Source organism: Hemitrygon akajei, chromosome 16 (assembly GCF_048418815.1).
Source record: "Hemitrygon akajei chromosome 16, sHemAka1.3, whole genome shotgun sequence".
Lineage (NCBI taxonomy): Eukaryota > Metazoa > Chordata > Chondrichthyes > Myliobatiformes > Dasyatidae > Hemitrygon > Hemitrygon akajei.
Window position 1 is genome coordinate 1,891,667 of NC_133139.1, and position 19,794 is coordinate 1,911,460.

Here is a 19,794-nt window from a genome sequence, read left to right on the forward strand (position 1 = left end):
ACCCATAATGAATTATGTAGCAACAAAGAATGCCTTAACAATATATTTACAATACTACTCAAATATTACTGAAATATTAAATACACAACACTCCTCTCTGCTTAGCTATAAACTCCAACTCAATATAGAATTAATCTCAACTCAAATATGTAATATACTGCTCTCTCGTCATTTATACATACATAGATGTATGCATACACAGTATACTATATAATACAACTACTATTTAGGTATCCACAGCACAGTTAATTTTAAATTGTCCCATTCAGGTCTAAAGATTTAATTGCTATGGAGGATTTCTTACTCTTGTGGGATAATGCCTGTCCAGACAATGGAGTCACTCTGCTTGGCAGAGTGAAATGATATCAGGTTTTGGGATCTGACAGCTCTGGACCCCCATCTGCTCACTTTTGATTATTTCTGTAGTCTGTCACCAGAACTACAGAAATAATCAAAAGTGAGCAATTGGGGCTCCAGAGCTGTCAGAACCATTTCCTGCAGTTCCAGAGTCAACCTCTATGACCATTATGAAGCAGATCCCAAAACCTGATATCGTTTCACTCTGCCAAGCATACAGACATTTTTCTTTTGATTATCTTTTACAGTTACAAAACAAAACACACAACTCATGTGAACATTTGTTTTTAGTGCTAACGGCACTATACAAATGCAACATAAAATTTACATTTTATGATTCTTGAGATTTACAAATTGCTGCTTCTAAAATGTTGAAAATTGACTCTAGTAGTTTAGGATCAGTAACCAGGGTAAACTGTCTCCCATACCAGTACTGGTTGAAACATTTTACACCCCAAACTAGACTGAAGACCTCCTTGTCAATCTGTGCATAATATTTCTCCGCATCAGTAAGGAAACATGATGCAAAGGCTATGGGGTGTTCACTTCCGTCACTTGGCTGGCGGGGTGGGGAGTTTGTGGAGCAAACAGTTGAATGACGTACCAGTTAGTAGGTTAATTGGTCATTGACTGCAAATCCAGGGTGTGTAGAATGGAGTGCTGGGTGTTGGAGGGGGATGGAGTGATGGAGGGGAGGGTTAAGGGTGGGGGGAGGGCTGTAGGAAGGGAGGAATATTGAAGGGATGGGAAAGAGAAATAAGGAGAATGGAGGGATGAAGAGAGCAGAGGGGAGCGATGGATAGGAGGGAATGGAGGTAGAGAGTGGAGGGGAGAGATGATGGAGGGGGAGTTAGGGTGGGGGAGGTTTGGGGTGAGGAGACATAGGGAAGGGAGGAATGAGAGTGTGGGGGATAGGGGATGGAAGGAATGGTGATGGATTTTTGAAAGAATTCATGTCTGGGACATCACAACCTCAGTAGTTATTGCCCACCCTTACTGCCCATCAGTCAGTAGGGGTGAGTCAGGCCCCTGACCTGCTGTGGGTGAAGGTATTACCTAGCAGAGAGCTGACATCCAGTGGAGGTGATATATCTCCTCAATAATTGTCCATGTAGCCCACTCCCCACACAACTACAACATTAACCCACCAAAACTCACGTCATTGGAATGTGGGGGGAAACCAGAGCACCTGGGGAAACTAACATGTTCATAATTAGCATTATGCTCTTACAACTCGGGATGTCAGAGTTCAGAGTTCAATTCCAGCGTCCTCTGTAAGGAGTCTGTATGTTCTCCCCATAGAATGTGTGAGTTTCCTCCCACAGTGGAATGGTGTACCAGTCAGCAGGTTAATTGGTCATTGTAAATTATCCTGTGATTAGGCTAGGGGTTGTTGGTGGTGCGGCTTGAAGGGCCAGAATGGCTTGTTCTGTGCTGTATCTGTAAATAAAATAATGAAAACATGCAAACTCCACACAGACAGTATCGGAGTTTGAGATTGCACCTGGGTCTCTGGAGGTGCTGTGCTCTTGGAGGGGAGCCTACAGGTAGTGGTGCTCCCCTGTGTGGTGGGGATAGGTGACAGATTTGGAAGGGGCTGTGGGACGAGCTGGGGTGAGTAATCGCAGTGATTGAGTCGTTGCTCCTGCCAAGCTCATTGAGAGATCTGTAGGAAGTAATGTGTCTGAGGGAGGGACCGAGCCAGGAGACTTTCTGTGGTTGGTAGGCCACCTGGCCCTTCATGCTTTCTCCTATGCTTGGTAAGATCTTCAAGTTTATTGTTATTCAACCATTCACAGGTATACAACTAAAAGAAACAGCATTCCTTTGGTGCCAAGGAGCACAGAACATACAGTCGCACACAGTACATACGGTCACAAAAACCACCTCAGTCCACTTCCCTGCTCTCATCACCTAGCCCATGATTTCCATATTGATCTCAGCACAAGGACTGACCTTTGTCTGTCCTGGGAACCATACTCAGCAAGAGTCAGGAGAGGAGGGCCGGAATGGAGAAGGGAAAATCCAAAGGAGTGTAGTGTTGTGAATTCAATATTTTAGTAGTATTTGAGTAATATTGTAAATATTGTTTGATTAAGCATCCTTGTTTGTTTAAATAATTCTTTGCAGGTTATATGTAAAAATAAGTGAAAAAGTGTATTGTATACTTCATGATGCTACCACGTCATAGGTGTGCACCTCGCTTCAAGTAGAAATGTACGTACATGAGTTAACTTCCGGCTCCATGTTTTTCTTTTAATTAGCTTTTTATACTTCGGAGTTAAAAAAACATTAGATGTGTGAAACAGTTTCTGTCGACGTGCAGACAGAAGGCTGCCTGGCTCACTTCTCACTAACCATGCCAGCAGCTGACACGTTGTTAGTAAAATATTCATCTGAAGACTTATGCAGAGAGCTGCCCCCCACAGGCACAGACTTCATTCTGTCAGCCTGGCACCGTTCTGACCCGTGGCAATGAGAAACTCATTCACTTCATACGCATCTCTCTGTATTTCTATTTATTGTGTTTTTTATTATTATTGTGATCTTCATCTTACTGTGTGTTTTTGTGCTGCATCAGATCCAGAATAGCAATGATGTTGTTCTCCTTTACACTTGTGTATTGCAAATGACATTGAACATTCTTGAATCTTCAGAGGTTTTAAGGTCAGTCTATGGACAACGGAGATGGTTTGTGAAGAGGAAATCTCCATCACTTCTATCCTCCTGTTCTCTCTCTCTCCAGGAAAAGTTGCTGCTTTTCCCTGAGGGCACAGATTTAACCCTGGAGCTCAGAATCAGAATCAGAATCAGGTTTAATATCACTGGCATATGTCGTGAGATTTCTTGATTTGCAGCAGCAGGACAATGTTCAAAGTAAATTTATTATCAAAGTACATGTATTTCATGATGTACAACCCAGAGATTCATTTTCTTGCAGGTATTCACGGTAAATACAAGAAGCACATTAAAAACAATGAAAAAATCACACTCAACAGGATGGACAACCAATATGAAAAAACACCAACGAACTGCAAATACAAAAAGAGAGAAAAAAATTAATAATAATAAAATAAATAAACAATAATATCGAGAACTTGAGATGAAAGTGAGCCCATGGGAAGCCATGGAAAGAGGCCAGGGGAGAGAAAAAAAACAGAGGTCATGGGTTAAGGGTGAAGGGGAAAAGTTTAAAGGGAACATTAGGTGGGGCTTCTTCACGCAGAGAGTGGTGGGAGTGTGGAATGAGCTGCCAGATGAAGTGGTGAATGTAGGCTCACTTTTGACATTTAAGAAAAACTTGGTCAGGTATATGGATGAGAGGGGTTTGGAGGGATATGGCCCAGGTGCAGGTCAGTGGGAATAGGCAGAAAAATGGTTCGGCACAGCTAAGAAGGGCCAAAAGGCCTGTTTCTGTGCTGTAATGTTCTATGGTTATGGGAACAGTTCAGTGTTGGGGTGAGTGAAGTTCAAGATGACATAATAATAATAATAAAAATCACATAAAACTACAAATTACAATAAGAAAAATAGTTTAAATATTGAATTAAGTAAGAAAAAGAGAGCATAAAAAGTTGAGGTAATGTACATGGGTTCATTGTCCATTCAGAAATCTGATGGCAGAGGGGAAGTAGCTGTTCTTGAAACATTGAGTGTGTGTCTTCAGGTCTACAAGATTATGAGAGGCAATAGATAGGATGGATAGTCAGTATCTGTTTCCCAGGGCACCATAGCAAACACCAGAGGGCATATGTACAAAATTAAGGGAGGGCAGTTTAGGGGAGACATCAGGGCAAGTTTTTTACACAGAGGGTTGTGAGTGCCTGCAATGACTTGCCAGGGATGGTGGTGGAGGCTAAAACATTAGGGGTATTTAAGAGCCTCTTGGACAAGCACATGGATGAAAGAAAAATGGAGGGTTATGGGGTAGTGTGGGTTTAGTACTTATTTTTAAGGATTATATGGGTCGGCACAACATGGAGGGTTGAAGGGCCTGTACTGTGCTGTAGTGTTCTATGGTTCTATACCCCCTCCTTGATGGTAGCAATGAGAAGAAAGTATGTCCAGGATGGTGAGGCTCTTAATGAGCGATGCCGTCTTTTGAAGTTGTCCTGGATGCTGGAGAGGCCAGTGCCCATGATGGAGCTGGATGAATTTTCAACTTTGTGCGGCAGTGAGAGCTGCTTGAATCTGTGATGCCAGGAGTGACCCTCCCCATGTAGCGTCCCAGTTTCCCTCGGGATCAATAAAGTATGTCTGTCTGTCTGTCTGTCTGTCAGGAAAATAACAAGGGAACCTCCTACCCCCCCCCCCCCCCAGAGTGGCCCCTGCATCAACTGTGTGCTGCTCCCTCACTGTGGATCGAGGTGGAACCCCAGAAACTGCAGACCGGCGCAGGACGAGCTGCTTGGGTGCCTGGTGTCTCTTACATGGCTCTGAGTGTGGACGTAGGGAGTGGGTAGGATCACTCAAGGATAAAGGAGGGAACATGTTCTTGGAGGCAGAGGACGAACTCCTAAAAAAGCACTTTGCATCAGTTTTTACTGAGAATGATATGGAGGGTAAGGAGATCCGTGTGGAGTGTGCTGATATGCTAAGAGCTTTTGATGTAAAGAAGGAGTTAGTATTGGGTTTCGTAATGAACATTAAGGTGGATAAATCCACCAGGCCTGATAGGATATACACTAGGTTTTGCAAGAGGCAAGAGATGAGATTGCTGAGGCCTTGACTAAAATTCTTGTCTCTTCTCTAGCCACAGGTGAGGTCCCCAGAGGACTGGTGAGAAGCTAGTGTTGTTCTATTGTTCGAGAAGTGAAATGCTGGAAACAAACTGTCTCATTTTGGGAAAATACTGCAAAAGATTCTTAGAGATAGGATTTATGAGTATTTGGAAAACCATGCCTCAATTTAATGAGGGGCAGTCTTCATGGCTTTGTGTGGGACAGGTCATGTCTCATTAACGAGTTTTTTGAGGAGGTGACGAGGGTGATTGAAGATAGAGCTATTGATGTTGTCTACATGGATGATTTCAGTAAGGCTTTTTCACAAAGCTCATCCAGATTAAACTGCTGTGAGGAAGTGGCTGAGGCAGGTACAAGAGTATCACTCAACACTTTGATAGGGGCATGGGGTGGAGGAGTTTATAGGGGTATGGGCTGAATGCAGGAGATGTGGACTAACTGGGTGTGGCCTCTGTTTGGTAGGGTCTTGTTGGGCCGAAGAGTTTGTAGCCATGCTGGACAGAATCTTTCTCCCTAGGGTGAAGATGTCAAGCACCAGAGGGCAGAGGCTTAAAGTGACAGGGAGAAATTCAAACGAGCTGTGTGGGACAGGGGTACTGGTATAGGCCATTTGCAACATGGACATGCAGGGTGCGCACCATTCAATGAGGCAGCATGTACAGCACAGAGACGGTGGGCCAAAGGGCCAGTCGCATTGCTGAGCTCATCTTCCTGTTGTGGTGATGAAAGCCCTGGCGTTCCCGGCTTCTGTAGCTGGCGGAAGGCGCGTCACCGCGCTGGGGAGACGGGACACTTCCGGGGCGGTGGCGCTCGGCAATGGAGGAATCGGAGCTACAGCTGCGGGTTCGGCGGGGTGAGGCGGGCGACACTACGGACTGTCTCGGGCCCGGGGTTGAGTGCGGGGATGAAAGGGTGGGTGGCAGTGGGTCTGACACGGACAAAGGGAAGGGCGGAGGGGAGAGAAGAGGGATTGAGGGAGGGCAGACGGAGGGGTGGCCAAAGGGAGTGAGGGAGGGTGGAGGGGAGAGAAGGGGGAAGTATTCTGAATCAGTCAGGTTTAATATCATTTCTATATGTCATGAAATTTATTATGCGGCAGCAGTGCAATACATGATAATAGAACTATACAGGAAGAAGTGTAGTGGATTCCCGTCAATTGGGACACATCAGGACCAATACATTTTGGCTCAATTAAGTGGCTGCCACATTTAACCGAAGTTTCATTAAATAGTTAAAAAGGTATATAAAAAAGACAAACTGAGTAGCAAATTATGTATTTACATGAAATACAAAACAAATCAGAACACTGCCAATAGCACTAGAATATTATGAAACCATATATTAGTTCCTAATAGTAAGTGATGGAGGAATTCATCCAGTGTATGCAATGAACAAAATCAGTGCAGCCTCCTAGTGTAGATAATGAACTGCCTTCATACAATACAATTGCATCATCCAAATCTTCATTTTCATTTGACATTCAAGATGATTGTTGATACCTTCAATTTCTTTGTAGGTCCTAACTTGCTGAAGTAAAGAAATTGTTTCATTTTCATTCCCAGCTGTTTCTGGCATCTCCGAGCCTGAATGCTTCAAACTGCAGTGAGCAAAACAGTTCCGAATTGTTTTACTGCTTATTTCTCGTCAACCATCAGTGACAAAAATCACTGCTTTTTGAGCACAAACACATGCAGTTAACACTATTTAGAAACTGTTTGCTCTAAGCACAGTGTAGTTTTAGGGCTACATGACTGACACTCATTAGAAACTGTTTGGCAACAGTCTCCTTTCACAATTAAGCAACTTAAGTGTTCCAGATAAACAAAGGGATCCCAGCGATTTTCTTGATTTTTGTTTTTTAAGAGTTGTTCCAAATAAGTAGCTACCTCAATTAACTGATGGCCCAATTAAACTGAATCCACTGTATATAAAATGTTAAATAAGTAGTGTAAAAAGTAAAAAAAAAGTGGTGAGGTAGTGTACATGGGTTCATTGTCCATTCTGAAATTTGATGGCGGAGGGGAAGAAGCTGTTCCTAAAACGATGAGTGTGTGTCTTCAGGCTCCTGTACCTCCTCCTTGATGGTAGCTATGATAGGAGGGCATGTCCCGGTGATGGGGGTCCTTAATGATGGACATTACCTTTTTGAGGCATTGCCTTTTGAAGATGGCCTCGATGCTGGGGAGGTAGAGCCCATGGTGGAGCTGGCTGAGTTTATAACTTCCTGCGGCTTTTTCCGACCCTGTGCGGTAGTTTCTCTATACCAGACGGTGATGTAACCAGTTAGAATGCTCTCTGTGGTATATCTGTAGAAATTCAGCAATCTGGAGACAGAAGATACAGGGTTGTGGGAGAGTGATTGAGTAGGTGTGTATGTAGGGGACGGGTGATCAATATCTTGGATCTCAGAACAATGACTGATCTCCGGGAGCAGATATGATCAATGACGTTGGTGAGACTCTGGCCAAAATTGTTGCATCTTCATTAGCCAGCCTCTCCTCTGTTGCTACGGGACAGTACTGTTTTGTATCTTTCACTCCCTGCTTCTCCTCCAGTTACAGATAAATTCACTGAGAGCATGTACTTTCTGGCTAATGAGCCGTCAGTTGCCCTCTACCGTCTCCAGGAGCACGTTCGCCGGTCTCTTCCTGAACTGGTTCAGCACAAGGTGAGAACAGTGAGGGTAGCTGGGAAATATTGTCATTCCTCAATCCTGTCACGAATGACCAGACCTGCTGTGCTTCCTGGCCGTTAACTTCTCTTCCTCTGTTCATCACTTCATTGAAGTTGGAATGTAAAATATAGAACATTACCGAACAGTTCAGACCCTTTGGCCCGTGATGTTGTGCCAAATTTTTAACTTGCTCTAGGATCAATCAGCACACACATCAGTATCCATCAATCTCCACATAACCTTCCATTTCCCTGTCATCCATGCACTTATCTGAGAGTTTCTTAAACGTCCCTAATATGATTGCCTCTATCACCCTCCCCCCCCCCCCCGGGCAGGGCATTCCAAACATCCGCCTTGTCTGTGTAAAAAAAACCTACCTCTGGCTTCCCCCTGTACTTTCCTCCAATCATTTTAAAGTTTTATCCCCTTCAGTAGTCATTTCTGACCTCAGAAAAAGTCTCTGGCTATCCATTTGTCATCTTGTGCACCTCTGTCAAATTGCCTCTCCTCCTCCTTCGCTCCAAAGGAAAAAGCCCTAGCTTGCTTAACTCCATAAGACGTACTCTCCAATCCTGGCAGCATCCTAGCAAATCTCCTCTGACCCTCTATAAAACTTTCACATCCTTCCCATATTAAGGTGACCAGAACTGAACACAATTCTCCCCCATGTGTGGTCTAACTAGGGTTTTATAGAGTTGCAACATTATCTCGCGGTTCATGAACACAATCCCCTGACTAATGAAGGCCAACACACCATTTGTCTTCTTAACCATCCTATCAATCTGAGCGGCAATTTGGAGTGATCTATGGACTTGTACTTCCTACTCATCCTTCTCATGACGTGCGTTATTCACCTTCCACACAGGCTCTCAGACAGTTACATAAGCACTGCAGCACTTAGCCCCCATGTCACATCATACTGACAGGTGCTCACATGTGGAGCCTGAGCCCATCACTGAGCCCCCTCGACTGAAAGGGTTTCATTCGCCTAATGTGATATCCTGTCTGCTTCGTCAGTAGAGTCTGACATTGGATTCTTGTTTCCTCTGCAGACAGACATGCAAAGCGTAGAAGAACAATGTCAGGGAGCGATATACACCGTTGAATATGCCTGCAGGTGAGGCTCTGTGGGGAGAGGGAGGTTAAAGCAAAGTGCTGTGTGTGAGGGAGAGGGAGGTTAAAGCAAAGTGCTGTGTGAGGGAGAGGGAGGTTAAAGCAAAGTGCTGTGTGAGGGAGAGGGAGGTTAAAGCAAAGTGCTGTGTGAGGGAGAGGGAGGTTAAAGCAAAGTGCTGTGTGAGGGAGAGGAAGGTTAAAGCAAAGTGCTGTATGAGGGAGAGGGAGGTTAAAGCAAAGTGCTGTGTGAGGGAGAGGAAGGTTAAAGCAAAGTGCTGTGTGAGGGAGAGGGAGGTTAAAGCAAAGTGCTGTGTGTGAGGGAGTGGTTGGTTAAAGCAAAGTGCTGTATGAGGGAGAGGGAGGTTAAAGCAAAGTGCTGTGTGAGGGAGTGGTTGGTTAAAGCAAAGTGCTGTGTGAGGGAGAGGGAGGTTAAAGCAAAGTGCTGTATGAGGGAGAGGGAGGTTAAAGCAAAGTGCTGTGTGAGGGAGAGGGAGGTTAAAGCAAAGTGCTGTGTGAGGGAGAGGGAGGTTAAAGCAAAGTGCTGTGTGTGAGGGAGTGGTTGGTTAAAGCAAAGTGCTGTGTGTGAGGGAGAGGGAGGTTAAAGCAAAGTGCTGTGTGTGAGGGAGTGGTTGGTTAAAGCAAAGTGCTGTGTGTGAGGGAGAGGGAGGTTAAAGCAAAGTGCTGTGTGAGGGAGAGGGAGGTTAAAGCAAAGTGCTGTGTGAGGGAGAGGAAGGTTAAAGCAAAGTGCTGTGTGAGGGAGAGGGAGGTTAAAGCAAAGTGCTGTGTGTGAGGGAGTGGTTGGTTAAAGCAAAGTGCTGTGTGTGAGGGAGAGGGAGGTTAAAGCAAAGTGCTGTGTGAGGGAGAGGGAGGTTAAAGCAAAGTGCTGTGTGAGGGAGAGGGAGGTTAAAGCAAAGTGCTGTGTAGCAAAGTGCAGCATCCATAAGGGGGAATAAACAGTCCCGTCCTTCTTTCCTTTTTCCTATGGTCCACTCTCCTGTCCTATCAGATTCTTTCCTCTTCCAGCCCTTTACCTTTCCTACCCATCTGGTTTCACTTAAAACCTTCTTGCTATTCTCCTTCCCCTCACCCACCTTTTTATTCTGTTAACTTCCCTCTACCTTTCCAGTCCTGATGAAGTGTCTCGGCCCAAAACGTCGATTGTTTATTCATTTTCATAGGTGCTGCCTGGCCTGCTGAATTCCTCCAGCATTTTGTATGTGATGCTTTGGATTTCCAGTGTTTGCAAAATTTCTCGTGTTTTATAAGTATTTGATGTTTTGGGCCGAGACCCTTTATCAGGACTCCTAGATGCTGCCTGACGTAGTGAGTTCCTCTAGCCTTTTGCATGTGCTGCATATGTTCACCTTGCAATCGTGCTTTGGACAACTGTCCTGATGTTCAATGTGCTGCTCCTCTCCTCCTGCAGTGCAGTAAAGAGTATGTCAAACAGTGCGGCCTATTTCACCAACATCGAGGGGTTGCTGCGACAAGCCATCAGCGTCAAGGACCAGATGAGCTCTTTCCAGAGCCGCAGGTACTGAGGGTTGTGGGTTCTGCTTGGTGTGCCCACCCTTCCCACTTCTATGGTTTGATTTGAATCATTGTGCTTGGGTGATTGTCGGGGAAGTCATTGAAAACAGCACGTCACGCCTGTCTCATTGAGGTGAGGTTAGACTTCAGACCTGCCTTACAATAACTTATCTGTGAAAATAATGTTTAATCTCAAAGTCAATTCACACTGCCACTTATTGGCCTCTCCCCAGAAATGGATAAGGGTGGGGACAGGAGACTGAACAGGGTATGTGAGTGTCATGGACAGCACTTTGGTGTGTTGGAGGGCTTCAAAGGGGCTGAAGAATCATTTGTGGGATCTGTGATCCTTGACGGGATGGGTAGTTCAGGATGCAGTACACTCCTCCCACACTAACTTTGGACTCCATGTGCTCCTGCTCCTCTCCTCTATCTTTAATGTCAGGATGTTGGGGATTCCTCTCAGTCTATGAGGATTTGCTTTGCTGTTCCAAATGGAAAAGGAAATGTATCAATTTACATCAGTCACATCTTGCTTTTGATATAAATCCAGTAAGAACAGAAAGTGAATGTTCTTGACTGGAAGGGTGCACATCTCAACAGAGAACAGCCCACAATGTTGAGCCAAACTTACATAAATCTACTCCATAAAGAATCTAACCCTTCCCTCCCACTTAGCTTTACATTTTACTTACATCCATGTGCCTAAGACTCTCATAAATGTCCAGGATGTAGCAGCCTATAACATCCTGCTGTTATGAATTCCATTCGACCACCACCCTGTGTATATATAAAAAAACTATCTACCTCTGACATCTCCCCTCAACTCCTTCACTCACCTTAATGGTTTAAAGTTCAAAGTAAATTTATTATCGAAGTACATGTATCCCAGAGTGCTTAAGGAAGTAGCCCAAGAAATAGTGGATGCATTAGTGATAATTTTTCAAAACTCCTTAGATTCTGGATTAGTTCCTGAGGATTGGAGGGTGGCTAATGTAACCCCACTTTTTAAAAAAGGAGGGAGAGAGAAACCGGGGAATTATAGACCGGTTAGTCTGACATCGGTGGTGGGGAAAATGCTAGAGTCGGTTATCAAAGATGTGATAACAGCACATTTGGAAAGAGGTGAAATCATCGGACAAAGTCAGCATGGATTTGTGAAAGGAAAATCATGTCTGACGAATCTTATAGAATTTTTTGAGGATGTAACTAGTAGAGTGGATAGGGGAGAGCCAGTGGATGTGGTATATTTAGATTTTCAAAAGGCTTTTGACAAGGTCCCACACAGGAGATTAGTGTGCAAACTTAAAGCACACGGTATTGGGGGTATGGTATTGATGTGGATAGAGAATTGGTTGGCAGACAGGAAGCAAAGAGTGGGAGTAAATGGGACCTTTTCAGAATGGCAGGCACTGACTAGTGGAGTACCGCAAGGCTCAGTGCTGGGACCCCAGTTGTTTACAATATATATTAATGATTTAGACGAGGGAATTAAATGCAGCATCTCCAAGTTTGCAGATGACACGAAGCTGGGCGGCGGTGTTAGCTGTGAGGAGGATGCTAAGAGGATGCAGGGTGACTTGGATAGGTTAGGTGAGTGGGCAAATTCATGGCAGATGCAATTTAATGTGGATAAATGTGAGGTTATCCACTTTGGTTGCAAGAACAGGAAGACAGATTATTATCTGAACGGTGGCTGATTAGGAAAAGGGGAGATGCAACGAGACCTGGGTGTCATTGTACACCAGTCATTGAAGGTGGGCATGCAGGTACAGCAGGCGGTGAAAAAGGCAAATGGTATGTTGGCATTCATAGCAAAAGGATTTGAGTACAGGAGCAGGGAGGTTCTACTGCAGTTGTACAAGGCCTTGGTGAGACCGCACCTAGAATATTGTGTGCAGTTTTGGTCCCCTAATCTGAGGAAAGACATTCTTGCCATAGAGGGAGTACAGAGAAGGTTCACCAGATTGATTCCTGGGATGGCAAGACTTTCATATGAAGAAAGACTGGATCGACTAGGCTTATACTCACTGGAATTTAGAAGATTGAGGGGGGATCTTATTGAAACGTATAAAATTCTAAAGGGATTGGACAGGCTCGATGCAGGAAGATTGTTTCCGATGTTGGGGAAGTCCAGAACGAGGGGTCACAGTTTAAGGATAAAGGGGAAGCCTTTTAGGACTGAGATGAGGAAAAACTTCTTCACACAGAGAGTGGTGAATCTGTGGAATTCTCTGCCACAGGAAACAGTTGAGGCCGGTTCATTGGCTATATTTAAGAGGAAGTTAGATATGGCCCTTGTGGCTAAAGTGATCGGGGGTATGGAGAGAAAGCAGGTACAGGGTTCTGAGTTGGATGATCAGCCATGATCATACTGAATGGCGGTGCAGGCTCGAAGGGCCAAATGGCCTGCTCCTGCACCTATTTTCTATGTTTCTATGTATGTCACCATATACAACTCTGCTTCATTTTCTTGCAGGCATTCACAGTAAATACAAAGAAATAACAAAAAAACAAAATAATAATAAATAAATATTGAGAACATGAGACGAAGAGCACTTGGAAGTGAGTCCATAGGTTGTGGAAACAGTTCAGATATGGGGCAAGTGAAGTTGAGTGAAATATTCCCCCTGGTTCAAGAGCCTGATGACTGAGGGATAATAACTGTCCCTGAACCTGGTGGTGTGGAGCTCCATATAGGTGTACTTAATAAACTACATCCACTACCTTTTGTAGGATTTTCCGTTCAAGGGCATGATATTTCCACACCAGGCCACGATGCCTCTGGTCAGAACATTCTCCATCACACGTCTATAAGTTTGTCAAAGTTTCAGATTAAATGTCCCCTGGTATTGGCCATTGGTTCCCTGGGAAATGGGCTCTGTCTATGCCTCTTATACTCTTTTCAAGTCTCACCTGTCGTCTCATTTGATTTTTAAGGAGATGGATGGAGGATTCAAAGATGATGAGAGGTGAAGTGCTGATTTAATGAACCCCCGGGGGAGAATTTAATTTGATATTTGGATTTTAGTATTTGTAGCTGTGTTCTAGTTCTCTGAGTACTGAGTGTTCATTATGACATGATTTGGCATTTGTGTGTGTGTGTGTGTGTGTGTGTGTGTGTGTGTGTGTGTGTGTGTGTGTGTGTGTGTGTGTGTGTGTGTGTGTGTGTGTGTGTGTGTGTGTGTGTGTGTGTGTGTGTGTGTGTGTGTGTGTGTGTGTGAGACAGAGTGAGAGAGAGAGAAATCCCCTTTCACCATCTCAGTGTCTGTCTCTCACACTCACACACCAGCTTCAATTACACCATTTTCCTGTGCACCACACACACCAGCTTCTTGAAGAGGCATTCACATTCAAGTTCCAAGTTTACTGTCTTTCTGTTTGTTAATATATATACAACTGAACTAAACAACATTCCTCCGGACCATGGTGCACACACAAAACATATGTCACACACATCACATTTAACAAAATATCACCTCAAATAAGTTAATAAAATACAATTCAAAAATGAATGTATTGAAGTAAACAGTTTGCTCTCCTAGTGATGGTATTCATTGATCTCACATCCTGAGGGAAGAAGTTGTTACCCAGTCTGGTAGTGCTAGTTCTGATGCATTTGTTCCTCCTTCCTGATGGTAGTGGGGCAAAGTGACTGTGGGTCAAATGGCGCAGAAACAGGCCATTCATCCCATCGCATCCATGTTGACCATCAAGTTCCCAACTAGATGTAGCCCATTCACCAGCACTTGGTCTACAGTTTCCTATGTCTCAGTGAATCAAGAAATAAACCAGAGTACTGCTTCTCTGAGAGTGTTTACTTACTTAAGCTTTGCAACAATTATAGAGGCATCTCCCCCCTCTCTACAATAGGAAAGATACTCACCCGAATTTTATATGACCGGCTTCACCTCTGGCGGAAGATCTCCTGCCTGAGTCTCAATGTGGCTTCTGTCCAGCCAGATGAACATCTGACATGATTTTTACAGCACGTCAATTGCAGGAGAAAACCTGGGATCAAAATCTCCCACTTTATATGGCCTTCATAGACCTTACAAAAGCATTTGACTCTGTAAATCGGCCTGCCCTTTGGCAGGTACTGTCCAAAATCAGGTGTCCGGAGAAATACCTCAAGATCCCATAGCTCTTAAACAATGAAATGAGTGCAGCAGTAGCTCTGAAACAGCACCTTTCAACATTGAGACCGGGGTCAAACAGGGGTGCATCATTGCCCCAACTCTCTGCCATTTTCATTGCAACCATTCTTCACCTTACAGGCCAAGACCTCCCAAAAGGAGTCCAGATTCTCTATGGGACGGATGGGGGGGGGGGGGGGGGGGTTGGTAGGAGCTGCTCTTTAACCTTAACTGGTTCAAGGAAAAGAGCAAGGTGTCAACTACTTCCATCATGGAGCTCCAATATGCAGACAACAACTCCATCATAACTCACTTTGAGGAGGTTTTGTAGTGCATAATGGATGCTCTTGCACAGCATACAAGCTCCTGGGACTTAATCTAAACATCAAGAAAACCTAAGTTGCAGAATAGGCTGTGTGAGTGTAGCTTTTGCCAGGCTGAGACAGTTTTTGAAGTTTGGGATATCAAGACCCAACGCTAAGCTTCTGGTCTGTAAAGCTATAGTCCTTCCCTCTTGCTATGTGGAGCAGAGTCATGGACAACAAACAGCAGGCACATAAGATCCCTAGAAACTTACCATCAAAGATACCTCCGAAAGATTCCGAGTGTTAGCTGGAAGAACAAGCGCATTAACTCCAGCATCCTGGAGGAAGATAACATTAACTCCATAGCCACAATCGTGACTCAATAACAATTGTGATGGGTCGGCCACATCATCCATAAGCCTGACTTCGACTTCCATAAACAACTTCTGTTTGGCCAACTCAAGGATGCAAAGTGCACTCCTGGAGGGCAGAAAAAGTGGTTCACAGACAATATGAAGACCTACCTGAGGAAGTACCACATCAACCTGAATGGATGGGAGAAATTAGCACTGGATAGGGAAAGCTGGAGAAGGACTGTCTATGAGGGGACTGCACAGCTCAAAGAATACCTCCAGTGTACCACTGAGTCTAAGTGCCTTCAACACGAGGAGAGTCTGGGAAAGACCCAACCAGCTGTATCCACCACCACCTCAATGACCTACACCTGCCAGCACAGTTTGGCCTCTTCAGTCATCACAAGACCAGATCAACCACCAGGAGAAGAATCATACTCAACTGCAAGTGATCACTGATGATGATGTTGACTTTCTTAAGCCCAACACCCCTAATGAGGCATAGGATGCCAACAGCAGCTCGCTAGAGTCCTCTGACCTGGGCCAGTGTTTCATGTTGTCTCCAGGTGTAGCCCATTTTCTTGGTGTATCCTTTCTGTCCCAGGGATGAGATCTGTGGAGTGTTTTTGAGTGTTTCTGTAGGTTTATACAGGATGGGGTTGCTAGCCCCATGCCCAACCCTCCTCCTCTCACAGCCGGGCTTGGAACCGATCATGGTGGAGTTTTTTGAGAGTATATGCCTCCATTATTGCCTCATGTGGTGCATTTGAGGTTGTGACCATCGTGAATAATTCTCCTTCACATCTCTAAATCCTTTACCACTAACCCTAAACCTGTGCCCACGTTTATCTGTTCAACATATCCCATGTCAAGTCTTGGTGATTGTACCCTGGGTTTTGAGTGATCCATTCTGAAGGATATCAGTTTCTCATTGCTACATGGTCTTACTGAGATTGGCTTTATCACATGTACATTGAAACCAGCAGTGAAACCAGCGGAGATTGTGCTGGGAACAGCCCACAAGTGTCACTACACTTCCAGCGCCAGCATGGTACGCTCACAACAGACTAACCCTAATCCATCTTTGGAACGTGCGAGGAAACGGGAGCACCCAGAGGAAATCCACACTGTCCGAGGAGAACTGACAGACAGCGGCAGGAATCGAACCCTGATCTTACTGCCTGTGGTGTAAAGCATTCTGCTAACCACTACACTACGGTGCCACCTGTATCTTATTGCAAGTCCATTGCCTTTGTCCCAGTGTCTGAAAGACCTAGGTGTGGAGACAATGTTTCCTTCAGTGAAAAAGCCTAGGACCAAAGGGCACAGCCTTAGAATAGATGGATGTCCATTTAGAATGGAGATGGGGAGGAATTTCTTCAGCCAAAGAGTGGTGAATCTGAGGAATTACCACAGATAGCTGTGGAAGGTGATAGGTTCTTGATAAGTCAGAATGTCAAAGGTTGGGGGGCGTCACGTGATGACGTAGGATCGAGACGTTGGGAATCCAGCTCCCTCGTAAAAAGTAATGAAATAGGGTTTAAATGAAGAAGAGTTAACAAATACCTACTAGAAACTATTTATAAGCAACTCAGGATTATCTTTTGATATGGCTCCTAAACTGAAACAGAAGAAAGCTACTACTTCGAAGACTGCGCAAATTGGCAGGGAAAAAGGCCTAACCGTCTCGGCGAAGCCTCGGACTCAAGTTGGATCTCCTCCCGGCGAAGTGCATGGCACTTCTGATGATGCGGGACAGGAAGTTGCAGCAATGTCGGCAGTCTCTAAGAAGAAACGGCAAGAACAACGCATGCGTGAAAGTATGCACGAACAGATATTAACAAAACTACAAATCCCAACTATGGCTGGAAGTGAATCGGAAGTAGAATCAGACTCTTTGGGAAATTCAGAGGAAGAAGAAGAGGAAAAGAAGGAAGAGATTAAAGGAGACATAAAAGATATCCTGATATATATGACGAATGAATTAAAAGCTATAAGAACAGATATAAGAAGGATGCAGAATACACTCGATAATGTGGTGGAAAAACAAAAGAAGATAGATAATAAAGTTAAAGAGATGGAAGTAAAAGTGGAAGAAAACACTGAAAGAATAGATAAGATAGAAGGCAATAATCTTGCCTGGACAATAGAAAGAAAACGGATGTTGGAAAAAATGGATGCGCTTGAGAACTCTAGTAGACGAAATAATATTAAAATTGTTGGTCTTATGGAAGGTACAGAGTCCAATAAAATTCTTTCAAGAATGGATTCCGAAAAGTTTGGAAATGAAAGGAGGAAGTCAAGTAATTGAAATTGAAAGAGCACACAGAGCTTTAAGACCAAGACCTCAACAAGATCAAAATCCAAGATCAATTTTGATAAAATGCTTAAGGTACCAAGATAAAGAAATTATCTTGAAGGCAGCTACTCAAGGTGCTAAAAAGAGAAATGGGCCATTGATAATAGAAGGGAAAAGAGTTTTTTTCTATCCAGTCATAAGTTACGATCTTCTGAAGAGGCGGAAGGAATTTAATCCAGTGAAAAAATCTTTATGGGAAAAGGGCTATAAATTTTTATTGAGCTACCCAGCAAAATTGATCACTTTCCTGGATAACGAAGAAAGAAGTTTTTTCGTTGACTACCGGAAAGCGGAGAAATTTGTACAAGAATTACCTGATGTTCATGAAGAGGAGTAAAGAATTATAGAAATGAAATGGACTAATGATGAAGACTGAAACAAGGTTGGACTTGATGGACATTTATAAGGGAAAAAAATAGTCGAGTATTAATTGGGAGTAGAGACATTAATTATTTTTTTTTCTTCACTAATATATTTTCTTTTTTTTTGCGGGGGAGCTGGAGGAGCTCCTGATCGATGGCTGCGAGTTTCACATGTACAATCATGGCGATTGCCATAATCCGTAAAATGGGGGGGGGGGGGTAATGTTGTGTTCTTTTTATTCGCAACATTAGTGGGGGGGTATTTTGGTTTTTTTTCTTATATATTAGTTATCTTTCTTCTATTTTTCTTCTTTTTTGCCTGGATGGTTGGGGAGAGACTCATAGCAACATGGAGAATTTTAAAGAGTTCCCAAGGTATTATGAATGATTAATTTACTTAATTTTTTAAGTTTTAATGTTAATGGAATTAATGGACCTGTGAAAAGAAAAAGTTTTAACATATATTAAGAAAATGAAAGGAGATATAGCTCTTTTACAAGAAACACATTTAACAGAAACAGAACATAAGAAATTAAAGAGAGATTGGGTTGGAAATGTCATTGCAGCTTCATTTAATTCAAAATCGAGAGGAGTTGCAATTTTGGTTAATAAATCTTTACCAATTAAAATACAAAATGTAATAATTGATTCTGTGGGGAGATATGTGATTATACATTGTCAAATTTTTTCAGAATTATGGACTTTTATGAACATTTATGCACCAAATGAAAATGATGCAAAATTCATACAAGAAGTTTTTTTGAATTTGGCTGATGCACATGATAAAATATTAATAGGTGGAGATTTTAATTTTTGTTTAGATCCAGTTTTGGATAGGTCAACTAAAGTTGCTACAAAATCAAAAATAACAAAACTAACTTTATCATTAATGAAAGATTTAAACCTGATTGATATATGGAGAAAAATTAATCCAAGAGAAAGAGATTATTCATTTTATTCAAATAGACATAAAACTTACTCAAGGATTGATTTTTTTATTATCAAAAAATATTCAAGATAGAGTGAAAAGTGTGGAATATAAAGCAAGAATACTGTCAGATCATTCCCCCTTGATAATGACAATGATAATGATGGATAAGGAGGAATCGATCTATAGATGGAGATTTAATTCAATTTTATTAAAACATCAAGATTTTTGTGATTTTATGAAAAAACAAATTCAATTTTTTTTGGATACAAATCTACATTCAGTTGAGGATAAAATTGTATTATGGGAAGTGATGAATGCATATTTAAGGGGTCAGATTATGTTATACATCTAAAATTAAGAAGGAATACGCAGCAGAAATAGATCAATTGGAAAAAGATAATCATAAAGTTAGAAAAAGAATCTCAAAGATATATGACAGAAGAAAAACGAAGACAACTTGTTAATAAAAAACTACAATATACCGGGTAATACACTCCAGACATATCGTACAGAAAAAGTAATTATGAGAACTAAACAGAAATATTACGAATTAGGTGAAAGATCACATAAAATTCTTGCTTGGCAGTTGAAAACAGAACAGGCTTCTAAAACAATAAATGCAATTAGAACAAGTGTAAATAAGGTTACTTATAAGCCTTTAGAAATTAATGAAACTTTTAAAAAATTTTATACTGAACTATATCAATCAGAATCACAAAATAAGATTGCTGAGATAGATAAATTTTTATCACAAATAACCCTTCCAAAATTAAATTTGGAAGAACAGAAAGGATTAGATATGCCCTTTACATTAAAAGAGGTTGAAGAAGCTTTAGGATCACTTCAGAGTAATAAATCCCCAGGAGAAGATGGTTTTCCTCCTGAATTTTATAAAAAATTTAAAGACTTATTAATTCCTCCTTTTATGGAAT

At 42.8% G+C, this 19,794-nt stretch overlaps 1 protein-coding gene across 8 annotated transcripts in view; it reads left to right on the forward strand.

The window, feature by feature from the left end:
• The window catches only part of borcs8 (BLOC-1 related complex subunit 8), a 148,484-nt gene that overhangs the window by 117,598 nt on the left and 11,092 nt on the right, over positions 1–19,794 (forward strand). For 7 of the 8 annotated variants that reach the window (XR_012101720.1, XM_073068083.1, XM_073068080.1 and 4 more), the window contains exons 2-5: positions 5,905–5,952; positions 7,655–7,767; positions 8,826–8,890; positions 10,313–10,420. Coding sequence is in view for 7 of the 8 variants with exons in the window: in XM_073068083.1 (XP_072924184.1) it covers positions 5,916–5,952; positions 7,655–7,767; positions 8,826–8,890; positions 10,313–10,420 (323 nt within the window). In the remaining variant the exon portion in view is untranslated. Of the gene's footprint in view, positions 1–5,904; positions 6,012–7,654; positions 7,768–8,825; positions 8,891–10,312; positions 10,421–19,794 lie in introns of those variants that run through there. The other variant, XM_073068082.1, reaches the window with a different exon arrangement.